At 41.5% G+C, this 24,091-nt stretch overlaps 1 protein-coding gene across 2 annotated transcripts in view; it reads right to left on the bottom strand.

Annotated features, from left to right (window-relative positions):
• LAT2 (linker for activation of T cells family member 2) overlaps positions 1–14,777 on the bottom strand; it is a 57,729-nt gene extending 42,952 nt beyond the window's left edge. The window contains exons 1-2 of one of the 2 annotated variants that reach the window (XM_033921178.1): positions 10,206–10,259; positions 822–1,017 (exon numbers count right to left, since the gene is read on the bottom strand). Coding sequence is in view for 1 of the 2 variants with exons in the window: in XM_033921177.1 (XP_033777068.1) it covers positions 14,712–14,743 (32 nt within the window). In the remaining variant the exon portion in view is untranslated. Of the gene's footprint in view, positions 1–821; positions 1,018–10,205; positions 10,260–14,711 lie in introns of those variants that run through there. The other variant, XM_033921177.1, reaches the window with a different exon arrangement.
• Positions 14,778–24,091: the final 9,314 nt, after the last annotated feature.

The following is a 24,091-nucleotide window of genomic DNA, read 5'->3' as shown; positions in this document are numbered from 1 at the left end:
TTGTCTTGAATCCCTGGAGGGTGTTTTCCCCTATAACAGTCTCCGGAAGAACGTTCCAGATTTCTACCACTCTCTGGGTGAAGAACTTTCCTTATGGAAAACCTCTCATATACTGACAGGCTAAAAAAGCTGGGGCTATTCTCCCTTGAGAAGCGGAGACTTAGAGGAGACATGATAGAAACCTTCAAGATCCTGAAGGGCATAGAAAAAGTGGACAGGGACAGATTTTTCAGATTAAGGGGAAGCACAAGTACAAGGGGGCACTCGGAGAAATTGAAAGGGGACAGGTTTAGAACAAACGCTAGGAAGTACTTTTTCACCCAGTGGGTGGTGGATATGTGGAACGCGCTTCCAGAGGCTGTGACAGGCCAGAACAAGTTACATGGCTTCAAAGAAGGTTTGGATAGGTTCCTAGAGAACAAGGAAATTGAGGGGTACAGATAAGGATAGGGATAGGAGTAGAGATAGGTTATAAAAATAGTCAAGGACCACTGCTCAGGCAATGGGCCTGATGGGCCGCCGCGGGAGCGGGCCGCTGGGCACGATGGACCTCTGGTCTGACTCAGCGGAGGCAATTTCTTATGTTCTTATGTTTGTACGGAATCTATCCCCTTTTAACTTTAGCGAGTGCCCTCTCATTCTCTCCACCTTGGAGAGGGTGAACAATCTCTCTTTCTCTACTAAGTCACCTTCAATATCTTGAATGTTTTAACATCATAAGAATTGCCACTGCTGTGTCAGACCAGTGGTCCATCATGGCCAGTAGTTCGCTCCTGCAGCGGTCCTTAGGTCAAAGACCAGTGCCCTGAGTCTATCCTTACCTGCGTACGTTCTGGTTCAGCAGGAACTTATCTAACTTTGTCTTGAATCCCTGGAGTGTGTTTTCCCCTATAACAGCCTGGAGGGTGTTTTGATCATGTCCTCTTTCAGTCTCCTCTTTTCAAGGGATGGGCATTTGTTTGAAACAATGTGGTAATCCTCAACAGAAATTCCCATGTCAATTGTGTTACTCTTTGCCTGAAATTACAGGGGAAAAAAATCTTCAATTTTAGGTTATTCATATTTTGACCCCCTTTTACGTAGCCGTATTAGATTTTTTGGTTTTTTTAAAATCGCTGGCCATAGTGGTATTAGCTCCAACGTTCATAGAATTCCTATGAGAAACAGTGCTAATACCATCGCGGCCTGCAATAAAATAGCCTAACGCGGCTTCGTGAAAGGGGGGATTTGTTAATAGTTTGCACTTTTCCATAATTCCCATTACAAATCAACAAAAATAAAAGTGAATGACAATTCCTGTAAATTATAGGTGAAATGATACAAGAGGAAAAGTTTGGAGCTGCACACCCCTAACACACAGAGTAGTATGTGCTAAGGGCCCAAATAGGGGTAGAAGCACAGCTACCACTGAGCTATCAACAAAACTCTTTGGACCACTCAGTGGTAGGAGCCACTTCTTCTGCTCCACCTGGCAAGCAAAGGAACCTCCCCTCCCATCACAAAACAAAGCAATAGAAAGAACATAGCAACATGGGTCCTCAAAACCCATGCACACACTTGGTATCTGTAGGGTTACCAGATTTTCCTGAAGGAAAATTCGGACTCATTGCCATGCCTAGAGGCCTGCCCAGTTCTGCCCCGTTCCGCCTGCATCACACCCCTGACACGATTTTGACAAGAAGCTTTTTAAAACACGGACAAAGTGCCGGGTTTTGAAAAGCCATTTGGACCCCCGCACATGTCCTCGAAAAGGAAGACATGTCCGTGGAAGACACGTCTGGTAACCCTAGGTATCAGCTATTTCTGCCGCCTCTCATGCAACATCTCATTAGAGGAGGTGGAACCAAAAGACAGAGAGCCGGATTTCCAAAACTTCTTCTTAGGTGCCATCGACTAGTGCTGGAGTCCTAGCGACTTGATGATTTGCAGATCTAAAAATAAATCAGTTTTGTGCTAGTCCAGTAAGATCCTCCAGCGTCATCTCAAAACTTACCGTGCCCTTAACAATAGTCACTAAACTAGTTCCAGCCAGTTTAGCGTGCCAGTATTTTACTGGCTTATAATCAGAATGAATCACCGTGGTCTTTTCTGAACTTCCTAGCAGTCTCCTACTATTCCTTGTAAATATAGTACAACGAGATCATTAATATTAAAATGGTAGTAAAATGGGCTCATTAATATTTAAACCAGCACTCCAGGCAATTCACTATCATCACTGGGTGATTCTGTAACCTCGTTGTGCCACATTTACAGGCAAAATTTTCTGGCAGAGTCTGAGCTGTCATAGCCTTACTTTCTGGTCAGTGCCTGAGTGCTGATTGGCTCAGGCACTGACAGGAAAGTAAGGCTTGACAGTTCAGACCACCCCCACAAATAAAAAAAGAAAGATGCCCCGATCCCCCTGACATCCCCCTGCACCTTTAAATTGAAGGACAGCAGGAGGGATACCCACTCCTTCTTGCCACCGGGGTCCCCCAACTATGAAAGTGGGCTGTGAGGCTCCATACCGCTTTATTCTTTCTGTTTCAGGCCTGAGGGAGTCAGTGACAGTGCAGAAAAGATGGAAAGGGGAGATGATGGCCAGAGTTGACATGTGGAAAAGGAGATTGGGGGAGATGCTGAATGTGAGAGAGGTGAAAGGGGAGATCAGATGGAGATGGTGGTGGAAGGAAATATCAGGTGGACATGTTGGGCATATTGGAGACTGGGGGTGATGCTAGACTGGATGGTGCTGTATCCAACAACTGGCATTGAATTTATGGAGGGGTGGGTTGGCCTGCCGAGACATAGCCAGTCACTGCCATTATTCATTGGCTCACCGGCTAACATCAGCAGCCAGATAGACCTGCCCAAAAAGCAGGTCTATCTTTGGCCATTAGGACTTAATCGGCCAGCCAATGCATATTGGCTAAGCCAGCTAGGTCTTGGCTGGTTAAAAACAACCCCAGAAATTCAATGCCAGTTGCCAGAAATAGCACCAGCACTGAATTTTGTCAAGTACTATGGGAGACAGCCGTCTATCTCCCACAGTCTGAATACTGGATAATAATAATAATTTTATTTTTGCATACCGCCATACCACATAGTTCTAGGCGGTTCACACACAATAAAAATTATACAATCAGTAAGTAAAATACAATTGATTATAAATTTGTTAAAATCAACTAAAATAAACACACTATAAGAACAATATACTATTTACCAATCAGGATTCTAAAATATCAGTTTACAAATTTATCAAACAAATGAGTTTTTAGCAGTTTCCTAAAAGACATATATGATTGGGCCTGAGAAATGATGGATGGTTTGTGTTCAGCAATGCCAGGAAACACATGCACGCACCTACATGTCCATATATGTATTTTGCAAAAGGATCTGGGGCTCATAATCGAAAGTGAAAAACGTCCAAAAAACCAGCCTAAGTCGGCACTTGGACGAACATTGTCTAAATACGTCCAAGTGCTGATAAAAAAAACGGGTTTTGACGTATTTCTAAACGACCTAGGCCTTCATAGTGCCGCTGAATGACCAAAGCTAAGTGGGGTATTTCAGGAAGAGTGTCGAGGGCAGGAGTTGGGCGGGATGTGGGCCGGCTTAGACTTAGTCGTAAAGCATGTATAACCGAAAGTTTTACAACAGAACCTAGACGGAACTTGGACATTGTGACTTAGACCAGTGGTCCTCAACCCAGTCCTGGAGGACCACCGGGGTTTCAGGCTAGCCCTAATGAATATGCATGGAGCAGATTTGCATGCCTGTCACTTCCATTCTATGCAAATCTCTCTCATGCATATTCATTAGGGCTAACCTGAAAATCCGATTGGCCTGGTGGTCCTCCAGGACAGGGTTGGGAACCACTAACTTAGACCATTTAAAACATGGTCTAAGTCACAAAAACCCACCTAAAGTCACCAGATAAGCACTGCAAACACATAAAACAGACCTCCACACACTACCCCAGTGATCACCGACCCCCCCACCCCATAAAAATCATAATCACATCTTTAAAATTCAGCCTCCAGACCATCATCACCTGGCAGCCTGGCATAGGAAAGCCTAGTTGTTCAGCACAGAGGCAGCTTACGCCGTCTTGGGGGTGGGTTAGGGACTCATGAAGAGGAGGACCCATGCCCATAAGCCCCTGTAATCACTGTATTGATATTGAAACATGTGCACTCCCCTATACACCCCCAAAACCCTTTTTTACGGCATATAAGTGGCTCTATGGCTTTGGCGATATATAAGAAATAAATTATTATTATTATTATAATGGCTATTAGGGTGGTAGATAAGTGGGTCTAGGGGATTCTGGAGGTGGTTTTGGGGGGGCTCACCATGACCTATAAAGGAGCTGTAGTGAGGAGAAGACATGGCACCCTTTTTGTGAAGTTCACAGCAGTGCCCTGTAAGGTACCCCACTATTTAGGTGCCATGTCTAGGTGTTCAGTCCATCACTTTGCAGACCCCTCTCACGTCCAACAGGGCTTGTTCTAGGCGTTTTTGTCTTGGACGAAAAGTTGGACGAAAATGTTGTATAAAGATGGACGATTTAGCGACTTGGACGATCAGATCGGCAGGACGTATAATTAGACGATTTTCGAAAGAAAAAAAATTTTGGACATATTTTTCGAAATGTGTCCTAGGCTGTTTTTTTACTTTGGATGACTTGCGACTTAGACAAAAACGGACTTAGACGTTCCTTTCGATTATGCCCCTCCACGTGTTCAGCAATGCTGGCAAATAAATGTGCATCCCTGTATGTCCACATGTCCATTTTATACAAGGCTTAGGAAACACAGGTGTACTCCTGCATATCCATATATATTTTTTTTATAAAAGCTCTGTATTCAGCAGTGCTGGCAAATACATATGTACACCTGCATGTCCCCATATGTATTTTATAAAAGATTCAATGTTCAACAGTTCCAAGAAACAACTGTGGACATATGCCTGTCCATATATGCATTTTTCAAAAGACTCTGTTCAGCAGTGCATCCCATTTCCCATCATTCCTTCATCTCATTTGTGACTGTACAATGCTGCGTACATCTGGTAGCGCTCTAGAAATAATGCTAGCAGTATTATGTACAGCAAATTAAATTGTAAGCTTTTCTGAGCAGGGACGTGTCTATTGTATGTTAAATGTGCAGAGCTGCGTATGCCTTTCAGCGCTCTAGAAATAATAAATAGTAGAAATAGTAAAATGAAAGCTTTAAAAAAGTGAGATTTGGTTGATCGGAGGAGAGGAGGATACAGCAGATTGGAGCCCATTTGAACACCATATCAACAAGTGGATTATCTCCTAACTCCCACTCAGCATAAGATACCTATGTCTATCCCATCATTCCCTCTGCAAGAAAATTCCTATTTGTCCCATCTGTCTGTTCTAATTAGACTGTAAGCTTTTTGAACTGGGACCATTTGTTACATGTTTAATGTACAGTGCCTTCATCAGCCATCTCCCAGTATCCCTCTTCGCAGGATTTAGCTGCTTTTTTGACATCAAAATCTCCAGCTTTCTCAAAACCTTGCCAAGCATTGCCCATACAACTTCACTGCCCCCCCCCTCATAGCGCACTCAGCAATTTTAATCCTCCTTCCCTTCACACCCTTTCTGCTGCTATAAATTCCGCAAGATCCTAAGAAGTGAAAAAACTAATAGTTAAGTTTTTTCACTTCATACAATTCAATTTATATTTTTAAAGAGTATTCAAGGTTTTTTTTTTTTTGGTTTTTTTTATCAATTATAAGTGTTATTTTGCACAATAATTTAAAAATGGAGGATCATGCAATGATTGGGTGATGAGGTGGTTAACCCCTCCATGAATTTGAGCTATATCCTACCAAGTAAAAATTATATTGTAAGTGACATTGCATTTAGATTTATTTCTGGGAGCTTTTGTTTCATTACACACTTCTTTTTGCTTCCATCAATAATATTTTTGGTGTTATACCTTTTCCCCTATTTTGTATGATTACTACTAAGCTTAGCACCGGCCAGGAACCTTTATCCTGGAAAATTGTCTATATCTGTCCTAAGATACCACTCTACTTCTTTCTGCCTATGTTCTAACTTCAGACCAATTGTAAATCTGTCATCCATCTCCAAAATAGCCAAGACACTAGTCCACACACAATTACAAGATTACTTAGACAACAACAACACATTACACCCAAATCAAACGGGTTTCAGATCCCATCACAGTATAGGAACTGCAATACTTGGCATTACCACATTCCTTTACTACCACCTAAGTTAATCCAAAACTGTTCTCCTATCGCTCGACATTTCTGCATGTTGATCGTTCCATTCTAATCTCCAGGCTCTATGATATCAGCCTGCATGACAAAACTCTCTCATGGTTCACCTCCTATCTATCTGATCGCACATACACTGTACTTATTAATCCAAGCTCCTCTCAACCATTCCCCCCACCACCTTTGGTGTCCCCCAAGGATCCATCCTCGCCCCTATACTGTTTAACATTTACCTTGCAACACTGCTCACACTGCTTCAATCACTTGATTTTACGCTGTGTGTCTATGCAAGATGCTATTCGGATTCTGTGCACCCTAGACCTACAGATATAAAACATATCAGTACCATAAATGCTAAATTAACCTCTCTGACAGATTGGCTGACTGAGCCCAGGCTTGTACTCAGTCCAGATAGAACCAAAACTCTACTGTTCTCTAGGCCTCTACAAGAAACATTGGCAGATCCCATTCTCCTCTCTTCTACTGATGTTCCAGCTGTGACCACTGTTAAAGTTCTCGGAGTCATTCTAGACCACCCTTGCTATCTTTTACACCCCAGATTTCATCAGTCTTTCAATATACTAATCTATAAAATTACATGATCCGCTCCATAAGAAATCTTTTTTTACCCTCCTCACTCAACGTCCTAGTTCATTCTTTGGTTATTAGCTCTCTTGATTACTGCAATTCTCTCTATAAGGGCATTAAAGTTAAGGATCTGAAACATTTTCAAATACTTCAAAACATTGCTGTAAAACTAATTACAAGTCACTGCAAATATGACTATGTCACTCCTGTCTTAAAATCTGCACACTGACTCCCTATTCTCTCACATAATTACCTTCAAAATCCTCTTGCTCGTCTTTAAAACTCATAGAGTAGACATCCCACATTACTTAGCTAGACTTCTCACTTCCCCTCTAGAACACTCAGACCCTCTTATCAAAATTGTCTAATCGGTCTGCCTTTCCGTGAAATACACCCAGACACTGTCCGTTGTTACATTTTTTCTGTTCGTGACCCAGAACTTTGGAATGCTCTCCCACCCCATCATAGGCTCCAGTCTTCCTTAGCAGTATTTAAGTTAGACCTTAAATCATTACTCTTTTCAGATGGCTATACCTGAACATAAGAACATAAGAATTTCCGCTGCTGGGTCAGACCAATGGTCCATCCTGTCCAGCAGTCCGCTCACAAGGCGGCCCCAAGGTCAAGACTAGTGCTCCAAATGAGTCCAGTCTCACCAGTTTAGCATGAACTTGTCCAACTTTGTCTTGAAACCCTGGAGGGTGTTTTCCCCTACAACAGACTCCGGAAGAGCGTTCCAGTTTTCTACTACTCTCTGGGTGAAGAAGAATTTCCTTACATTTGTACGGAATATATCCCCTTTCAACTTTAGAGAGTGTTCTCTCATTCTCCCTACCTTGGAGAGGGAGTAAACAGTCATGACTTCCGATGGTTGACTATCTTTTCAAGACCTTTCTGCTACTAGAGGCATTGCCAGTTCCCAATACTTCAGATGGCTGCAACTTCTACACTGCATTAGACACTCCATGCCTCAAATTTTTCCTCTGTCTGGAGTCCCTGGCTTGCAGGTTATACTACACACAGTATCTGGTGCATCCGCTGAAGCATCTTTAGAGGGCAAAATTCACCGATCCCTTGGAAATGGAACTTAACTGGCAACATCACCTCAATCTTCCTTCTGATGCTGTTGACTGGAATATGTTATGGACGACTTTTTTTCAATCCATAAGTTCTGCTTCTCTTCTACAATCTATATTCTTTGTACTTCACAGAGCGGTGTGGACTCCTGTGCTGTCCAACAAAATAAACTCGACTTCATCCTCTCTCTGTTGGTCCTGTAACCAGAATATGGGCACATTGGAACACCTACTCTTTTCCTGCCCTCATATTCGGATATATTGGGATAGGGTATGGTCTACTATAGGTGACATTCTGAATCTCACTGACAGATGATCGCTCCATATTCTCATCGTTATGGTGCAGGCTCTGTCTGACCCTGTAAATAAGGATGAGGCCCACCTACTCACCATTATGTGATCCTTAGCGATCCAGACAGTGTTATTTTGTTGGAAAGATCTTACTAAAGTTGATTTTCATATGTGGTGGAATGCCCTTTGCCTTACGGGTACATATGAAAAGGTATATGCAGAAAAATCTCACACACTATCTAGATTCTTTGGGATTTGGAAACCTCTTCTTGCCTACTGTACTAATTAACCTTTTGTATTTATTTTATTCTGTACAATTCCAATGCTTAGATATTTATATGATCTACATCTGTTTCTATTTTTTGTATACGCATGTCTGTTTATTGCTGGTGTTGGTACTCCAAATTTCATAGTTTCTTCTTGTTATTGCCTTCATATTTGTATTATAAACTCAATAAAATATGTTTTGAACTTAAAAAGAGGAGCTGCAATAGTCATCATCGATCCTTCAGATATGTGTATATTTTATCTATTTTTTATCAGGTTTTTTTTTTAAATTCTTTATTTAGTTTTTTTTTTAATTCTTTATTTAGATCAGTTTTTTTAAGGTTTATAATATTTATTCAATTTAGAAACCCTCAATAAATACTTAATAAATATTCTCCAATTAATACGCTATAGCACTTAGCTTTGTGTGATTTCAGCTTTCAATTCATCTTTGTCGGCTGGGGGCTGTTGCCAACATGACATGTTTCGCCTTAACTGCTTTCTCAAAACAATCCGCTGTTACTATTCTCACCTCCTGCTCTAGACCTGGTGATGTAAGAACATAAGAAATGCCTGCACCGGATCAGACCTGGGGTCCATCTAGTCCGGCGATCCGCACACGCGGAGGCTCAGCCAGGCACACCCTGGCGAATACACTGGTCACTCGTATCCCTCAATGTCTTCTGCAAGAAGATGTGCGTCCAATTTTCCCTTAAATCCTAGAATGGTGGTTTCCTCCACCAGCTCTTTCGGGAGAGAGTTCCAGGCGTTCACCACTCGCTGTGTGAAGCAGAACTTTCTGACGTTTGTCCTGGCCGTGTCCCCTCTCAGCTTCAGGCCATGACCTCTGGTCCGAGACTGGGTTACATTTGCCAATGTGAATAACGCTGTTTCTTGCTCACCATCCTTTCCCCCTGCTGGTGAGTGAGCTTGCTCCATTATGTCGATCCCTTTTAGCAATTTAAAATGTACATTCTCTTCTTGGTTGGGCTGAGAACCTTTCCGCAGCCCCTCGTATGGTGAGGAGCCAACCTCATCAGTGATGTCACAATGATTCGGTTTCCCTATATTTGTGCCCATTTACTAGATGCATTTGCCTCACTAAAATGAAATGTGTCAAGAGAAGTGTGGAATAACTTGCGAGTTTCAAGGCTCCACATCATTCTCTTCTTGGTTGGGCTGAGAACCCAACCTTTCAGCGGCCCCTCCTCTACAAGAGGTATGTAGCAGCAAAGCTGTACTTCAAAAGCAACTGCTTAAAGCAGTGAGGAGTACATTCTTAAAACTTTTTCATATCTGAAAGTTTTTCACAGTTAACAACTTAAGATCAACTCTGTCTCTTATCTAACAGTACTATCCATCAGCTCCCTTCCCTCTCCCTCCCCACCTACTCTTTCTCTTCACCGCCCCCCCCCCCCCCAACTCTAGGTTGTGGAATATTTACTTTTTATGCATATTTTCATAAACATTTATTATGAAGATAGACCGTCCTCTTTGCTGCATTAATAAAATCATTGTGATTCATAATGTACAGTTCAGAAAATGAAGCTCTTTTAATAACATGTACCATAAAGTTTAAGATCATCTTTAAAAAATACACAACTTACAATTACATACATACAATCTTCCAAAATACAAATGGTTCCCATTAGCTTCTGTAGAACGTTTTCATTGCCTGGAGGAACCCTGCTTTTGCTGTGGGTACCCAGGAAGGGTATCTCTTACCTGCTGTGTCTCTGGCTCCTTCACAGCTCCTCCATGGTCCTCTGTCTGACTGCTGCAAGGCAGGGGCAGTCGGTGACACTGCCGCAGGTTGTTCAGGGGGGTTCCGAGCTGATCTCTGGTTTCCTGAACTCATTTGAATCACCACATCCGCAAGCAGCTCTGCCGGACAGGCAGGCTCGACTCCACTCCTACAGCCCAGCTGTCATTTCAAACAGATCTCACCTCTTTTTTTTTTTTTTTTCCTCTTTCTTCTATTGTATTTTGGACAGCATGAGAAAACCCCACACAAGGAAATTAAGAAGCGTTTGCAGCTGCTTAAAGTACTGTTGCTCTGTTCTATCATTATCTTTCTCGTTAACTGCTTGGCCTAAAATAAGCATTAATACAAGTTATCCTGCAATTGTCCTAATGTACTTAGAGCACTAAAGCAATCTACTCTAATCTGCATATTACATATGCATTGATCACAGTTGCTTAAAGTGCTAAATTCTCATCCCAGTGGGAATTTACAAAAAAAAAAGAAAAAGAAAAAAGGGGGCAAGCAGGTTTCAGGTTAGGGCATATTAGAGAAACCTTAGCCAACCAAGATCAAGCGCTATCCTTTACCAAAATAAACCTCATCCAGGAGAGTATTTACAATAACTTTGATCCCAACATGAAGGGGGCTTTGGAAGATTTATTTGATCATCCTTCTTTGACACTATATGTATTTTGGACTTTATACACAAACATCAAAATGGTTATTGTCTTTTTGTTTGTTTGTTTGTTTTTTTTGTACAGCAGGTACAGATTCCGATGGCATATCCACTCTGTCCAATTGAGATTCATGCACTTTAGGCAAGAGCACATTACTTGCTTTGTTCTACCAATCTTAATCAAGGGAGGAGGTGCTGCATATATGGTTAGACCTCTCTGCAACCTTTGATTTTGTTCATTGTTTCATTCCCTGTGCTATATTCATTTGCTTTGACCATTACTCAGTCAAGCTACTTTTCAAATTTTGATTCATGCCCTAGTTTTTAGCTCTATAAACTACTGCAATGCCTTATAGTAGAGTCATCAGGTCAAAGACCTTAGACAATGACAACTTCTGAAGAATACTGCAATAGAATTACTGGCTCCAAGAAATATGATCCACTCCTCCACTGAAAGAAGAACACTGGCTTCCAATTACTATAGAATTACCTTTTAGAATTCTGATTCTTGTCCATGAATATGCATTGAAAGCAGTGCATGCACATAGATCTCATGCATATTCATTAGGGAAATTCTGAAAACCCGACTGGATTCGGCCCTCAAGGAGGGACTTTGGGGACCCCTGCCATAGAGTGTATCATAGGAACCATCCAGAAAGAGGAGGACGGATTGAGACATCCGGGTTTTACTTCCACTGAAAGCAATGGAAGTAAAACCCGGATGTCTGAATCCATCCCCCTTTTTTGGGATCCTTATGGTAACCCTAAGGCTTAAGCCATCCTTTATAAAAGTGCTTCTCAACTCAGTCCTGGAGTACCCCCATGTCAATTAGGTTTTGAGGATATCCACAATGAATATGTGTGAAAGAAATTTGCATATAATGAAGGCAATGTATGCAAATCAAGTTTATGCATATTCATTGTGGATATTCTCAAAACCTGACTGGCAAGGAGGTATGCCAGCACTGAGTTGAGAAACACTGCTTTATATTAGGGTTGTCCACCGTGGGTCCTTGAGGGCTGTAATCCAATGAATTTGCATGAGATCTATTTGCATGCACTGCTTCCATTGTATGCAAATAGATTTCATGCATATTCATTTGGAAAATCCTGAAAACCTGATTCGGCGAGGGCCAAGGTTTGACACTCCTGCTTTATACTTTTCCCAGCTATTAGTTGCCTACACATCATCCTAAACACTTAGGCCCTCTTCTATCAAACTACGATAGCAGTGTATAGTGCAGGGAGCCGCGCTGCTCTCGACGCTCATAGGAAATCAATGAGTGTCGGGAGCAGCGTGGCTCTCCGTGCTAATAACTGCTATCGCAGTTTGATAGAAAAGGTCCTTAGCATTTCTTCTCAGAATCAACTAGTAATACCACTATTCAGAATGACTATCTTTAGCATCAATGGCTTGACATTATGGAATGTCATTCCTCTCTCCCTCCAACTAGAATCATCCTTTGATAAATTTAAAGTTATGGAGGAGGATGGGCAGGGGAGGGAGGAGGATGGGCAGGGGAGGGTTTCAATGGCTGGGAGGGTGTAGATGGGCTGGAGTAAGTCTTAACAGAGATTTCGGCAGTTGGAACCCAAGCACAGTACCGGGTAAAGCTTTGTATTCTCGCCCAGAAATAGCTAAGAAGAAAAAATTTAAAAATTTAAATTGAATCAGGTTGGGCAGACTGGATGGACCATTCGGGTCTTTATCTGCCGTCATCTACTATGTTACTATGTTAAATTAAAAACATTTTTGTTTTGCGATTCATTCTGTCTACCGCAGAATGCAATTTTGGTAGATATAATTTTTGGGCACTACTGTTACAGAAAAGGTTAGGATCTGAATGACCAGTACTCTCATTTCTATTGAGTTCCACTACTATAATTGCTAACGTTCATCTCTTTTTTTTAATGACTATTTAGATTTATGACATAAGCCAGTTAGAAAGTCTTTCCCTGTAGTGGGGTATTAAATAATAGAGAAACTTGAAACTTCTCTTTCAACTGTTAAAAGAACTTATCAAAGATTAGGGTCTTGAATGGTTTCATTTCTACCTCTCCAACATTTACCTGAGTAGCTCCTCCTTCTTCTCATTCTCTGCAATATGAAGTTCCCCAGGGTTCGATCCTTGGGCCTTTACTGTTCAAAGATTTTCTTGTTCTATTTATTCAGTCTCTTGCGCAGTGGCGTACCTAGGGTATGTGGCACCCAGGGCCCATCATTTTTTGACACCCCCCATGTAAAAAATTTTTTTTGGTAATAACCATGAAACAGAATAAATGGTCAGAATAGAAACAGGCAGTGAAAATTTTCTTTTATTGAACCTCATATATGTAACCATTATTCCAAACATAACATAACAAATTATGTCTGAATTGTCATGACATCAGAAGTACATATGGAGTAGTTGCAGGTGATGCTTGGGACAGTTCTGATTGTGTTACTTTGGTTTTATGTGTTTTTTGAATAGAAGGGTTTTTATTTCTTTTTTGAAGGATTTGTAGTCTATGGTCGAGGTCAATAGGTTGTAGAGTTGGGGGTCGAGTGTTGCAGCTCGAATGGCTAGGAGGTTGTCGAACAGTTTTTTTCTTTTGACGTTTTTGGTTGGAGGGTGTGTGAATGGTGCGTGAGTTCTCCTATGTCTGTTTGAAATTGATTGAATTATTTAGCTGAAGAAATTAGTTACCCCCCCATTCCACACACATTAATACTCTTCCATTTTTGTTCCCATTATAAAAAATATTGATAAGTTCCCAGAAAAAAATACATTAAAATAAGAAGTGAAAGCAAAGGCCCCTACAGATGAGAACATAACATAAGAATAGCCTAACTGGGTCAGACCAATGGTCCATCATGCCCAGTAGCCATTCTCATGGTAGCCAATCCAGGTCACTAGTACCTGGCCAAAACCCAAAGAGTAGCAACATTCCATGCTACTGATCCAGGGCAAGCAGACATTTCCCCCATGTCTTAATAACAGACTATGGACTTTTCCTCCAGGAATTTGTCCAAATCTTTCTTAAAACCAGCTACGCTATCTGCTTTTACCATAACTTCTGGCCACTTCATTTTTAAGCTTAGATCTTTCCTTCCAAACAGAGACCTTGCTAGATGTTGTGGCCCACTGTAATGCAAAACAGTTCTGTATATCCATCACAATGGCACCTCTCACTAATAGCACCCAGACGTGTGGCCCGGACTGGAGCCACCCTGCAGGACCGGATTCCAAGATGGAATCAAAAACAACACAAAGTCATTATCATCTATTCCTTCAAAAAAACATAAACATATTTATTCTTCCTGAATTCAGGTAAGTAGTTTTCTTCAAACGTTTGCTACATTGGTCAGAATGTTCAAGCAGCTTCCTCCCACCAAGAGAAACAATTCAAATAGGGCAAAGCCAGTATACTAACCAGTCTTTGCTTTGTCTTCAGAACTGAGGACACTTCAGCTGTGCCCAGGGTTTGTAGTCCAACTCAATCCAAACCCAGACTGCTACTAAAGCAGGCAATTTTCAAAATCAAACAAAAAAACAAAGCAACCATACAGTCTTAGGCATTTATCTTCACCTCCCAGAAGTGCCACAGTTTCTACAAGCCTCTGGCTAGTTTCATATATTGCCAGAAAAAAAAACCAGGGAGTGATAGGTTTTGCAAACAAACAGTCATTAGTTTGACTCTCACAATTCCCACCCAGGATAACCGCAAAACTTCTCCCCAATAATCACTCCCCAGCTTGTAAAAAGAAGAATAGCAAGAACAAAAAAGAAAAGCATTCTCTAAACAGTCCAGCATTCAAAATCACACTCACTGTTTGGAAATGGAGGCAAAGTCCACCTGCATTGCTTCAGTGACTTGAGGAGCAAATTCTGACCAACCTTCCTCCAATTCCATAGGTAACTCTCCAGGGAACACAGGATCTTCAACCTGGCCTTCCTCTAGCACCTCCATTGGAATGGGGCCATTGCTCCTGCTTGACTGGGAGGATTTTTTAGGGAGGAAAGGATTAAACCTCCTTCCTAGCTGGCTTCCCTCTCTGTTCTTACACACAGGTTTAAGTACCTTGGGGTAACGCCCTGCTTTGTCAGCCCTGGCAGTGTTCCAAGGGCCTCCTGGGCTCCCCCGGTGGACAGTGCTATTATTATGTTCAGTAACTACTTGTCCCTTCCCAATTCCTCTCCAGGATTTCTTTTCTTCCACTTTTTTCTCTGTCCTAACTGGGACCTGAGCAGGGAGAATATCTGGCTGGTCACAATGTCAAATACAGCACAAGGTAACTTCACACAGACTTAGCTGTGTAGGAAATGTGAATCTCCTCATACACCCACCATATAGTGCACAAATGTGCAAAGGTCTGTTGTTGTTTTTTTCTTTCGATCACTACATAGACTAATGCCACATAAGCAGCGCTGTTACAAACATATTCTGAAGGTCAATGCTAAGGTTAACAAAGTTTCCTTCCTTGGACCACAAAGAGATACTGACAAACCACTGGAAGAGATTCCAAAACAACTACCCAGGTACAACACCCAAAGACCCACTCAGTGTGTGAACCAGTTGAGTGGAGTGGACTAACAGGGGGGTGGAAAGGGGCCTGGAGTTTGCTCAGCAGAATTTCCCAGACCACCTCTTCCTCTCAACACATTGACATGCTGCCGCCACCACCACCTCACCGAGTAGGCCAGCAATGCTTATAAACTTTATAAAACACATTATTATATTTTCTTATAAAGCACATATTTTAACTGAACTCTCTGACATCTTCAGCCTTGCCATTCACAAAAATAGAAGGAAGAAAAGTTCCCATTTCCTAATGCCTCATGCCCCCAGCCTATACAATATTTTTCTTCTGCAGACCCTTCAAAAGACTGACCAAATCCTTGTTTCACTTTCATTATAAAGTACTGAGGATGCCATCTCTCCCCATTCCCAGGTCCTAAAGTCTAAGACAGTAGCGCAAACTAGTGCTGCCCGATTCAGGAAAAAAAAATTTCGATTCGATTCAGCCTATTGAATTGGTTTTTCAATTCGATTCGATTTTCCTGCCCAGTTGGGTGTTTTTTTCAAACATCCTGGTAGGTTTATTTTATCTAATCTAATCCTTAGGTTTGTATACCGCATCATCTCCACATTCGTAGAGCTCGGCGCAGTTTACAGTAGATGAAAGAGTAAGGAACTACAACAAAGGGTTAGAAATAAAAGTGAGAAGAATATTTAGAGGACTTGGGATGCCAGATTTAAGAGTTTTGGTACCAAAGTTGGAGAGAGGCTTTTTCACTCCCTTTGGCTTCTACTAACCACACTAGGGCTGTGGTGTAAACAAAATAAACAAAAAGGACTTTTCCTCTCTCTGTTAAATCCTAGCTCATGTTTGCGGTCTAACACCAGCTCTGGCAGGATACACTTTTCAAATCTAACATATTGTAATCACAAAACAGAAAATAAAATTATTTTTTCTACCTTTTGTTGTCTGGTCAATATTCAAATCTTGTTGGTCCCAGGCTCTTGTTGTCTTGCTTGCCAGAGTCTCCTCCTTTCTCCGTGCTAACCATCCATCTGCCATCTCTGGCCTCCCCTTACGTTTCCCTTCCCTCCCCCAGTCTGGCATCTTTCCTTTTTTTCATCTCCATCCACAGATTCACCTTTTCTCAACTCCCCACCACCCCAGGGTCCACCATCTCTCCCTTTCTGTTCCCAACTATCCTCCTATCCAGTATCTCTATCCCCCCTCCACACAATCCCTTGTTTCCAAGTTCTCTCCCCTCCCTAAATCCCATTATGCATCAACTCTCTCCCACTCCTGTTTTTAGACCCATTATTTCTAACCCCCAAAGTCTGGCATCTGCACGTGTCTTTGAACCCCCCTTCCCTCGCTCCATGTACTTCTACACCAGGACCTCCTCCCCTGAAGGTCTGTCCCCCCTGAAGGCCTGCACCCCCCCGAAAGGCCTGCACCCTCCCAAAAGACTGTACCTCCCCCAAAGGACTCTACTCCCCCCCCGAAGCCCTGCAACCTCCCCCGTAGGACTGTACCTCTCACCCGGTCTGTCCCTCCCAAAGGCCTACACCCCAGCCCTGAAGGCCTGCACCCCTCCGAAGGACTGTACCTCCCACCCAAAGGTCTGTCCCCCACCTGAAGGCCTACACCCCCCTTGAAGGCCTGCCCCCCCCTGAAGGACTGTCTAATGCAATCAGATAAAGGTGCGGGAGGCCAGAGGGGGAAGCTAGACACTGCAGCACTTCCCAACTGACCCTACCCCCTCGCCCTCTAAAGCAGGAGCTGGCTAGCAAAAAGAAGCTGCTGATCCTGCTTTAGGGGGCGAGGGGGGAGGGTCAGATGATGAATTGGGATTCGGGAGGCCGATTTTGGGGTTTTTTTGAATTGATTCGGGCAGCACTACAACAAAGAAACTCCACGAAACACCACCAATCAGCTCAGCAATACTCACCTTCAATTCAGATGCTACTTCCAGTGTTGCACGCTGCTTGGGATCCCTTTCCTGCTTCCACCCCGCTGGAAACAGGAAGTTAGTGACAAAAGCACGCCGAAAGAGTGCACCAAGCTCAGACGGCGATGGGGGGGGGGGGGGAGATGACCATGGGGAAAAGGAAGGTAAGAGAGAGGGCTCAGGCTGGATCACTTTGGGAACCCGTGAAAGCCTTGGAGTCGGGCCATGAACAGGGAAGTTCCCAGGCCATGACTCCAAGGCCGGGAGCACCCCCCATGAGCTTGCACCTGGGGCAGACGGCCCCCCCCCCCACTTGGTACGCCACTACTCTTGCGTGCTCTTTATGTATGCACACAATATTGAAATATTGGCCCTATTTAAGCTGTCAAATCAGAATTCCTCTTTTCGTTTTCTTAAACTAAATTCTGATAAAACGGGGTGTTACGTTTTCATGATGTATGCATCAGCCACAGTTTCTTGTTTCTGCCATCAAAAAAGTACAGTTCTAAAGGACCTTAGGAAATTGGAAGACTAGGCATCCAAATGGCAGATGAAATTTAATGTGGACAAATGCAAAGTGATGCACATTGGGAAGAAGGGTATAAATAGAGGATTATTATACAGGTCCTGGACCTGATGGGCTGCCACATGAGCAGACTGCTGGGCGCGATGGACCTCTGGTCTGACCCAGCAGAGGCACTGCTTATGTTCTTATATGTTCTTACCAGGTGCTAGGGTCTACCTTGGGGTCAGCAGACAATACGCCAAAATCTTCTGTCCAATATACAGTGGTGACCAAAAAAGGAATGGTGAGCAAGACTAAGAATGTTATATCTCTGTATCGCTCCATGGTACAACCTGCCCTTAAGTATTACATTCAGTTCTGGTTGCCGTAGCTCAAAGAAGATAAAGCAAAATTAAAAAAGGTTCAAAGAAGAGCAACCAAGATGATAAAGGGAGTGGAACTCCTCTCATGTGAGGAAAGACTAAGATGTTAGGGCTCTTTGGCTTGGAAGAGAGACAACTGAGGGGAGATATGATTGAAGTCTACAAAATCCTGAGTGGTGTAGAATAGATACAACTGAACTGATTTTTTTACTCCATCAAAAATTACACAAAGACCAGGGAACACTTGATGAAGCTACAGGTAAATAATTTTAGAACCAAAAGGAGGAAATATTTTTTTCACTCGGAGAATAGTTACACTCTGGAACATGTTGCCAAAGGATGTGGTAAGAGCAGTTAATGTAGCTGGTTTTAAAAAAGGTTTGAACAAGTTCCTGGAATGTTGCTACTATTTGGATTTTCACCAGGTACTTCTTTCCTAGCTTGGTCACTGTGAAAACTGGATACTGAGCTACATGGTTCTATTGGTCTCTTAGGCATCAGAACAGGAACATAAGATTTGCCGCTGCTGGGTCAGACCAGTGGTCCATCATGCACAGCAGTCCGCTCAGGCGGCAGCCCTTAGGTCAAAGACCAGTGCCCTATTTGAGTCTAGCCTTACTTGCGTATGTTTTGTTCCAGTAGGAACTTATCCAACCTTGTCTTGAATCCCTGAAGGGTGCTTTCCCCTATAACAGCCTCCAGGAGAGCATTCCAGACCTCCACCACTCTCTGGGTGAAGAAGAACTTCCTTACGTTTGTACAGAATCTTTTCCCTTCTAACTTTAGCGAGTGGCAAAAGCGTAGGTAGAAGAGCAAATGGCTAAAAATGTAAAAAAGGGAGACAAAATTTTTTCAAATATATTAGTGAAACGATGAAGATGAAAAATGGAATTGCTAAACTAAAAGATGCCAGGAACCACTATGTGAAGAGTGTTGAGGAAAAAGCAAAATATGCTAAACCAATACTTCTGTTCTGTGTTCACAGAAGAAAATCCTGGAGAAGGACCGAGATTGTCTGGCAAAGTTACAAAAGAAAATGGAGTAGATTCTGCACTGTTCACTGAGTAAAAGTGTTTATGAACAACCTGAAAAACTCAAGGTGGACAAAGCGATGGAACCGGATGGAATCCATCCCAGGCTACTGAGGAAGCTCAGAGAGGTTCTGGCAGGTCCTATTAAAGACTTGCTCAACAAATCTCTGGAGACGGGAGTGTTCCTGGGGACTGGAGAAGAGCTGAAATACACAAGACAAGGGTATCATACATGCGCTCAAGAAGAAACTGCTTTTAACAAGCTCACATGAATCATGCCTATCTCTCCCATAAACTCAAAAGAAGCATGATTTTACTACTATATATATATATTTATTTATTTATTTTTTTTTAATGGCACCCCTGGACCAGTCGCTGTTTTTTGTTGCCAAAAGCCGACGCTGCTCTTTGAAAATGCTTCAGTGATTTTTAAGAATTCACCAGAGGGCTCATTTCAGTGTTAAAGAGCACATTTGCACATCATTGTTGGAGACTGCTAGAAACCTCACTAAAAACAAAGATAATCCATTTTGATAATCTACCTCTAAAAATGCTTGCAGGCTAACCCGCCAGAAAACAGTTTAGCGACAGCGTTAGTTTTGAGAATCTTGCTCTAGGAGTCTCTTGTTTCACAAATCATTACTTGCACAAGCTCAGTCTACATCAGGAGTGCCATCTGGTGGAAGAAGTGCAGTAAATAGGAAATAATTGAAGAAAACTGCATTTGATGTTAAGTTACCTTCTCAAAAATTCAAGATTTTTTCCAAGTTCATTCAGCATTTGTTATACCGTCTATCAATGAATACCTAAACGGTTTACAATACTAATTATAATAAAAAGAACGGTTGAATTTAAAATAATTAAGGGGAGATCAAACTGAAACACTTAACTGAAACAGTAGGAAGTGGAGGGAAAGGAGCAATTGAAAAATGGAGACATCATTAAAGCTTTATATGCTCCCCTTCATCTAAATTCCAATGCTGCCTAAAAATCATCTCTAAGACTACTTTTAAAAGTTAACCCATACATAGAAACTCTTATAACCAATGACACTAACTAATTCTAAACTTGGCGGGGTTGTCACTGAATTGTGAGTAGTGGTCAATTAGGTTGAAAACAGTAAATCGCAACATGAAAAGCAGCCTATCTGCTAGGGGCAGACTAATTTCAAATCTCTGTGAATCACTAATCTCAAGGCCTTGTAAATCCAAAGTAAATGCAACAGGATCTATAACCACAGAACCATGAATTAGTAATAAAATGTAGGGCTTCTTCCATAGCAAACTGATTACTTTTATGGATGTTAAATCAGTGCACAAGCAATGCAAAAGGAAAAAAAAAAGTTAAGATCTTTAGAAAGTGTAGAGCATTTCAATGGCAAACTAAGCAGTTTAGAAACATCTGGATATTTTATTTTTGTCTTGTACACAGCCAATACAAATTATACAGATTAGTTACATAGAAAGATAAAATACTAACAGTATGTTTTAGAGTAAGGTACCAAATATAATTTTGGTTACTTTCATTTATATTGAAAAGAGTAGTGTCTAAGATATTACATGGGCAGAAACCAGTCAGTTCCAGTTAGGGAGAAAGTGTACTGTATTACTACAGCCTACAGCAGCTACCTTGACTTAGCACCAGGCAAAAATACAAGGATGCTATTACATTTATGGCAGCTTAGCAAAATAAGATACAACAGTCAACAGCAGCCTTGTACTGACTTTCCCAGCTTTTTGCTGACTTGCGAACCCTCCCTCTTCCTCTTTCATTGAAGATACAGAGTGAAAGCAAAGCAGCCCTAGTACATCATGCCCCAAATCTTCATTTTAAAAATGAAAATCAGATCTGGTTTCCTGAAAAGTTCAAGCCTGGGAATGAAGCAAACAGTCCAGACAATTTCAGTACTACAGCATTCACATGCTTAAGAAAGCGGAAGCAGCACTGAATTAGGCTTACTATTCAATGCAAATATCATTCAAAGCAAAAAAACTAAATTTTCTTGGAATGAACCATTGTACAGTAGTCAGAACTAAGTCAATATTCTAAAAGCCATTTACACTGTGCATATTTACACGTATAGTACTAATTAGCTCCAATCTAGAGAATGACATGGGGACAGAATTTGTCACCGTCTCCGTAGTTAACCATCCTCGTGTCATTCTTTAAGGAGAGAGGGAAGAATCATATTATGAATGGGCCCAGCTACTGACCCTCAAAAGCTTTGCATTGAAGAATGCTGGTGTAGAAGGACTGAGGTTGAAATAGACACTAAAGAATGACATGAGATGCTTTCCCACGGTTATCTTTGGGGGCAGGAATAAATTCTGTCCACATGTCATTCTCTACAAGAATGTTTCATCCCACATAGGATCACTTTTGGGAGGTGCTACTGAATCTGTAGTTTGTGAGCTCTTGTAGGCCTAGATCACATGGCTAGTCAAGCCCAGGATACATAAAGTGCTGACTTTGTATCAGATAAGCAAAACCAGACATATCTGGCTACTCCTACTGAAATATGCAAGTCTCTCATATAACTACAGAAAGGGGGAAAAGTTTTTGAGGCATTTCTGAAAATGGTTGACCATAAAGTACTTTTGCTTGTTGAAGTCATTTTGGAAACACCAAAGAACAAATGGTCCCATTGCTAAATGTTATAACCTCAAGACAGAAATGCTGTAATATACTATCATGTTGGTAACAGCTAAAAGGATTGCTCTTTCATTGGACATGATTTATACTGAAAGAACAATAAAATTCTCATGGATTAATCCTTGTTAGCAGCTGAGCTGGAGAAAATGAATGGATACCAGTCATGAAAAACAACCTGTCCTAACAGTAGTACTACATGATAGCATGTGAGGTCAGACTACCACTCAATGGTGCACCTGGCCTAGGGTAGCAGGCAGCATTCCTAGGCTTTCTTGGGGGGGAGGGGAAATAACACCTCTGCCATCAAACAGTGGCATACTCATGGTAAACACAATTATATATATTTTTTAAAAAACTCACAATTTAACAGTCTAGCTCAATGCCAGTCAAATCAATGCAATCAAAAGAAAAAGCCTCAATACTAGGTGAGTCGTCGGACCCTACCTCCTCCACATCATAGGCATAAAAAACTTTTATAATAGGTTTAATGACAGTTTTTCAATGCTGTCTTCAAAAATACTTTTAAAACTGTTGAATGTTAAACTCCTGTTCAGTGATTCAATGGTTTAAAAGCATTTTTGAAGATAAGTTTAATGATAGTTTTTCAATACTATTATGAAAGTTTTTTTTATACCTATGATGTGGCAGAGTTGGGTCTGATGACTCACCTAGTACTGAGACTTTTTTTTCAATTGCATTGATTTGACTGGCGTTGAGCTAGACTGTTAAATAGTGGAGAGTTTTTTTGAAATATAATTTGCATGTTATTTTCCTCCATTCTTCCCAATTAAATTAGTGTGTACTTATGGTACCATACATAGACGTAGATTCAATAAATGGCAACCAAAATTAGGTGCCAGGAAGATATGTGCTAAGCTAGTATTCTGTAAAGAGCACAGGATACTGGCTTCACATGCATTTCACATCCAATTTTGGGTACAAGCACTTACACCTGCCAAAAGCAGGAGTCTAACTATTGGTAGGTGGGCATGTAAATGACACTATTTCTATATTGAACCTAAATCCGGACTTACTCATGCTCCTACAATGGCCACACTCTCCTTGGAGTTGCACATCACTCATTTATCAGACTTAAGCTCCTATTCTGAAATGTGTGCAACTGCTAATTAGTGTTTGCTAAAGCGAATTGTTGGCACTTATAACCAAGTGCCAATTTAGCACCAATTAGCTAATTATTTTACACACCTAACTAACCCTACTCTATAACTGGATGCACAATTGCATGTCTGACTTTAGGCACTATTTATAGAATCTGAGGGGGATATCATTTCAAAGGATGTTAATTTATGGCTCCAAACTGTAGACTACTGCTGTGATGAAAGGGGACAAGTAAATTATGATGTCCTGGAGCCTGTTCCCCTCCAAGAAAAGAAAAAAATACCTAAATTCAAAAATAAGCCCTCGCACAATTAAAGCACTGCTCTGTTCCTGTAAAGATATAAATAAAAAGATCAACCAAAAACATGGAAAAATAAACTAGCCTACATAGCAGCAACTTTTCTTCAAATACTGGACTTGGTGTCCACCTAAAGCCCCCCACTTCAAAAAAACAACTGGAAAATTACCAGAAAGAGGTGAATGGCACCAGAGGCACGATATCTGAGGTTTTTCTTCTACACCTTCTGTTGCAGAATTTGCTTCGAGAAAGCAGTACAAATTCTACACTTATTCCTTTTCTAAAATGCACATAAAGCAACATGAAAGAATAGTCTAAAAGAAGAACACACCTAAAAATCCTCCAGAAGTGTTGAAGGTGGGAAGTGAACATGCATTGACTTTACAATGAGATCCAAACAATTCTCAAAGGACAGAAGGCCTTTCATCTTTAAAATTGTGTGATATAAGAATTTTCATTATTGCTTCCCATGGCCGGTCCTTATCAGCTATTTTAAATGGGTAGTCTCAAAATAATCTAAAAATTGGAAACATCCTGTTCTGTGAATTAGAGAAGTTGACACAGGGACAAATTTTTCCCCATACCCGCAAGTTTTTGTCTCCGTCCCATTCCTGTAAGCTCTGCCTTAACTGCACAAGCCTCAAAAACTTATGATTTTAAAGTGTTTAAGGCTTAAGCAGATGAGGATGGAGCTTGCAGGAATGGGGCAGGGAGAGGAAAAGAACTCATGGGGATGGGATAGGAAAATGAATTC

This window comes from Geotrypetes seraphini, chromosome 15 (assembly GCF_902459505.1).
Source record: "Geotrypetes seraphini chromosome 15, aGeoSer1.1, whole genome shotgun sequence".
Classification (NCBI taxonomy): domain Eukaryota; kingdom Metazoa; phylum Chordata; class Amphibia; order Gymnophiona; family Dermophiidae; genus Geotrypetes; species Geotrypetes seraphini.
Note: the sequence above shows the minus strand (reverse complement) of the source record. Positions and strands in the feature narration are given on the sequence as shown.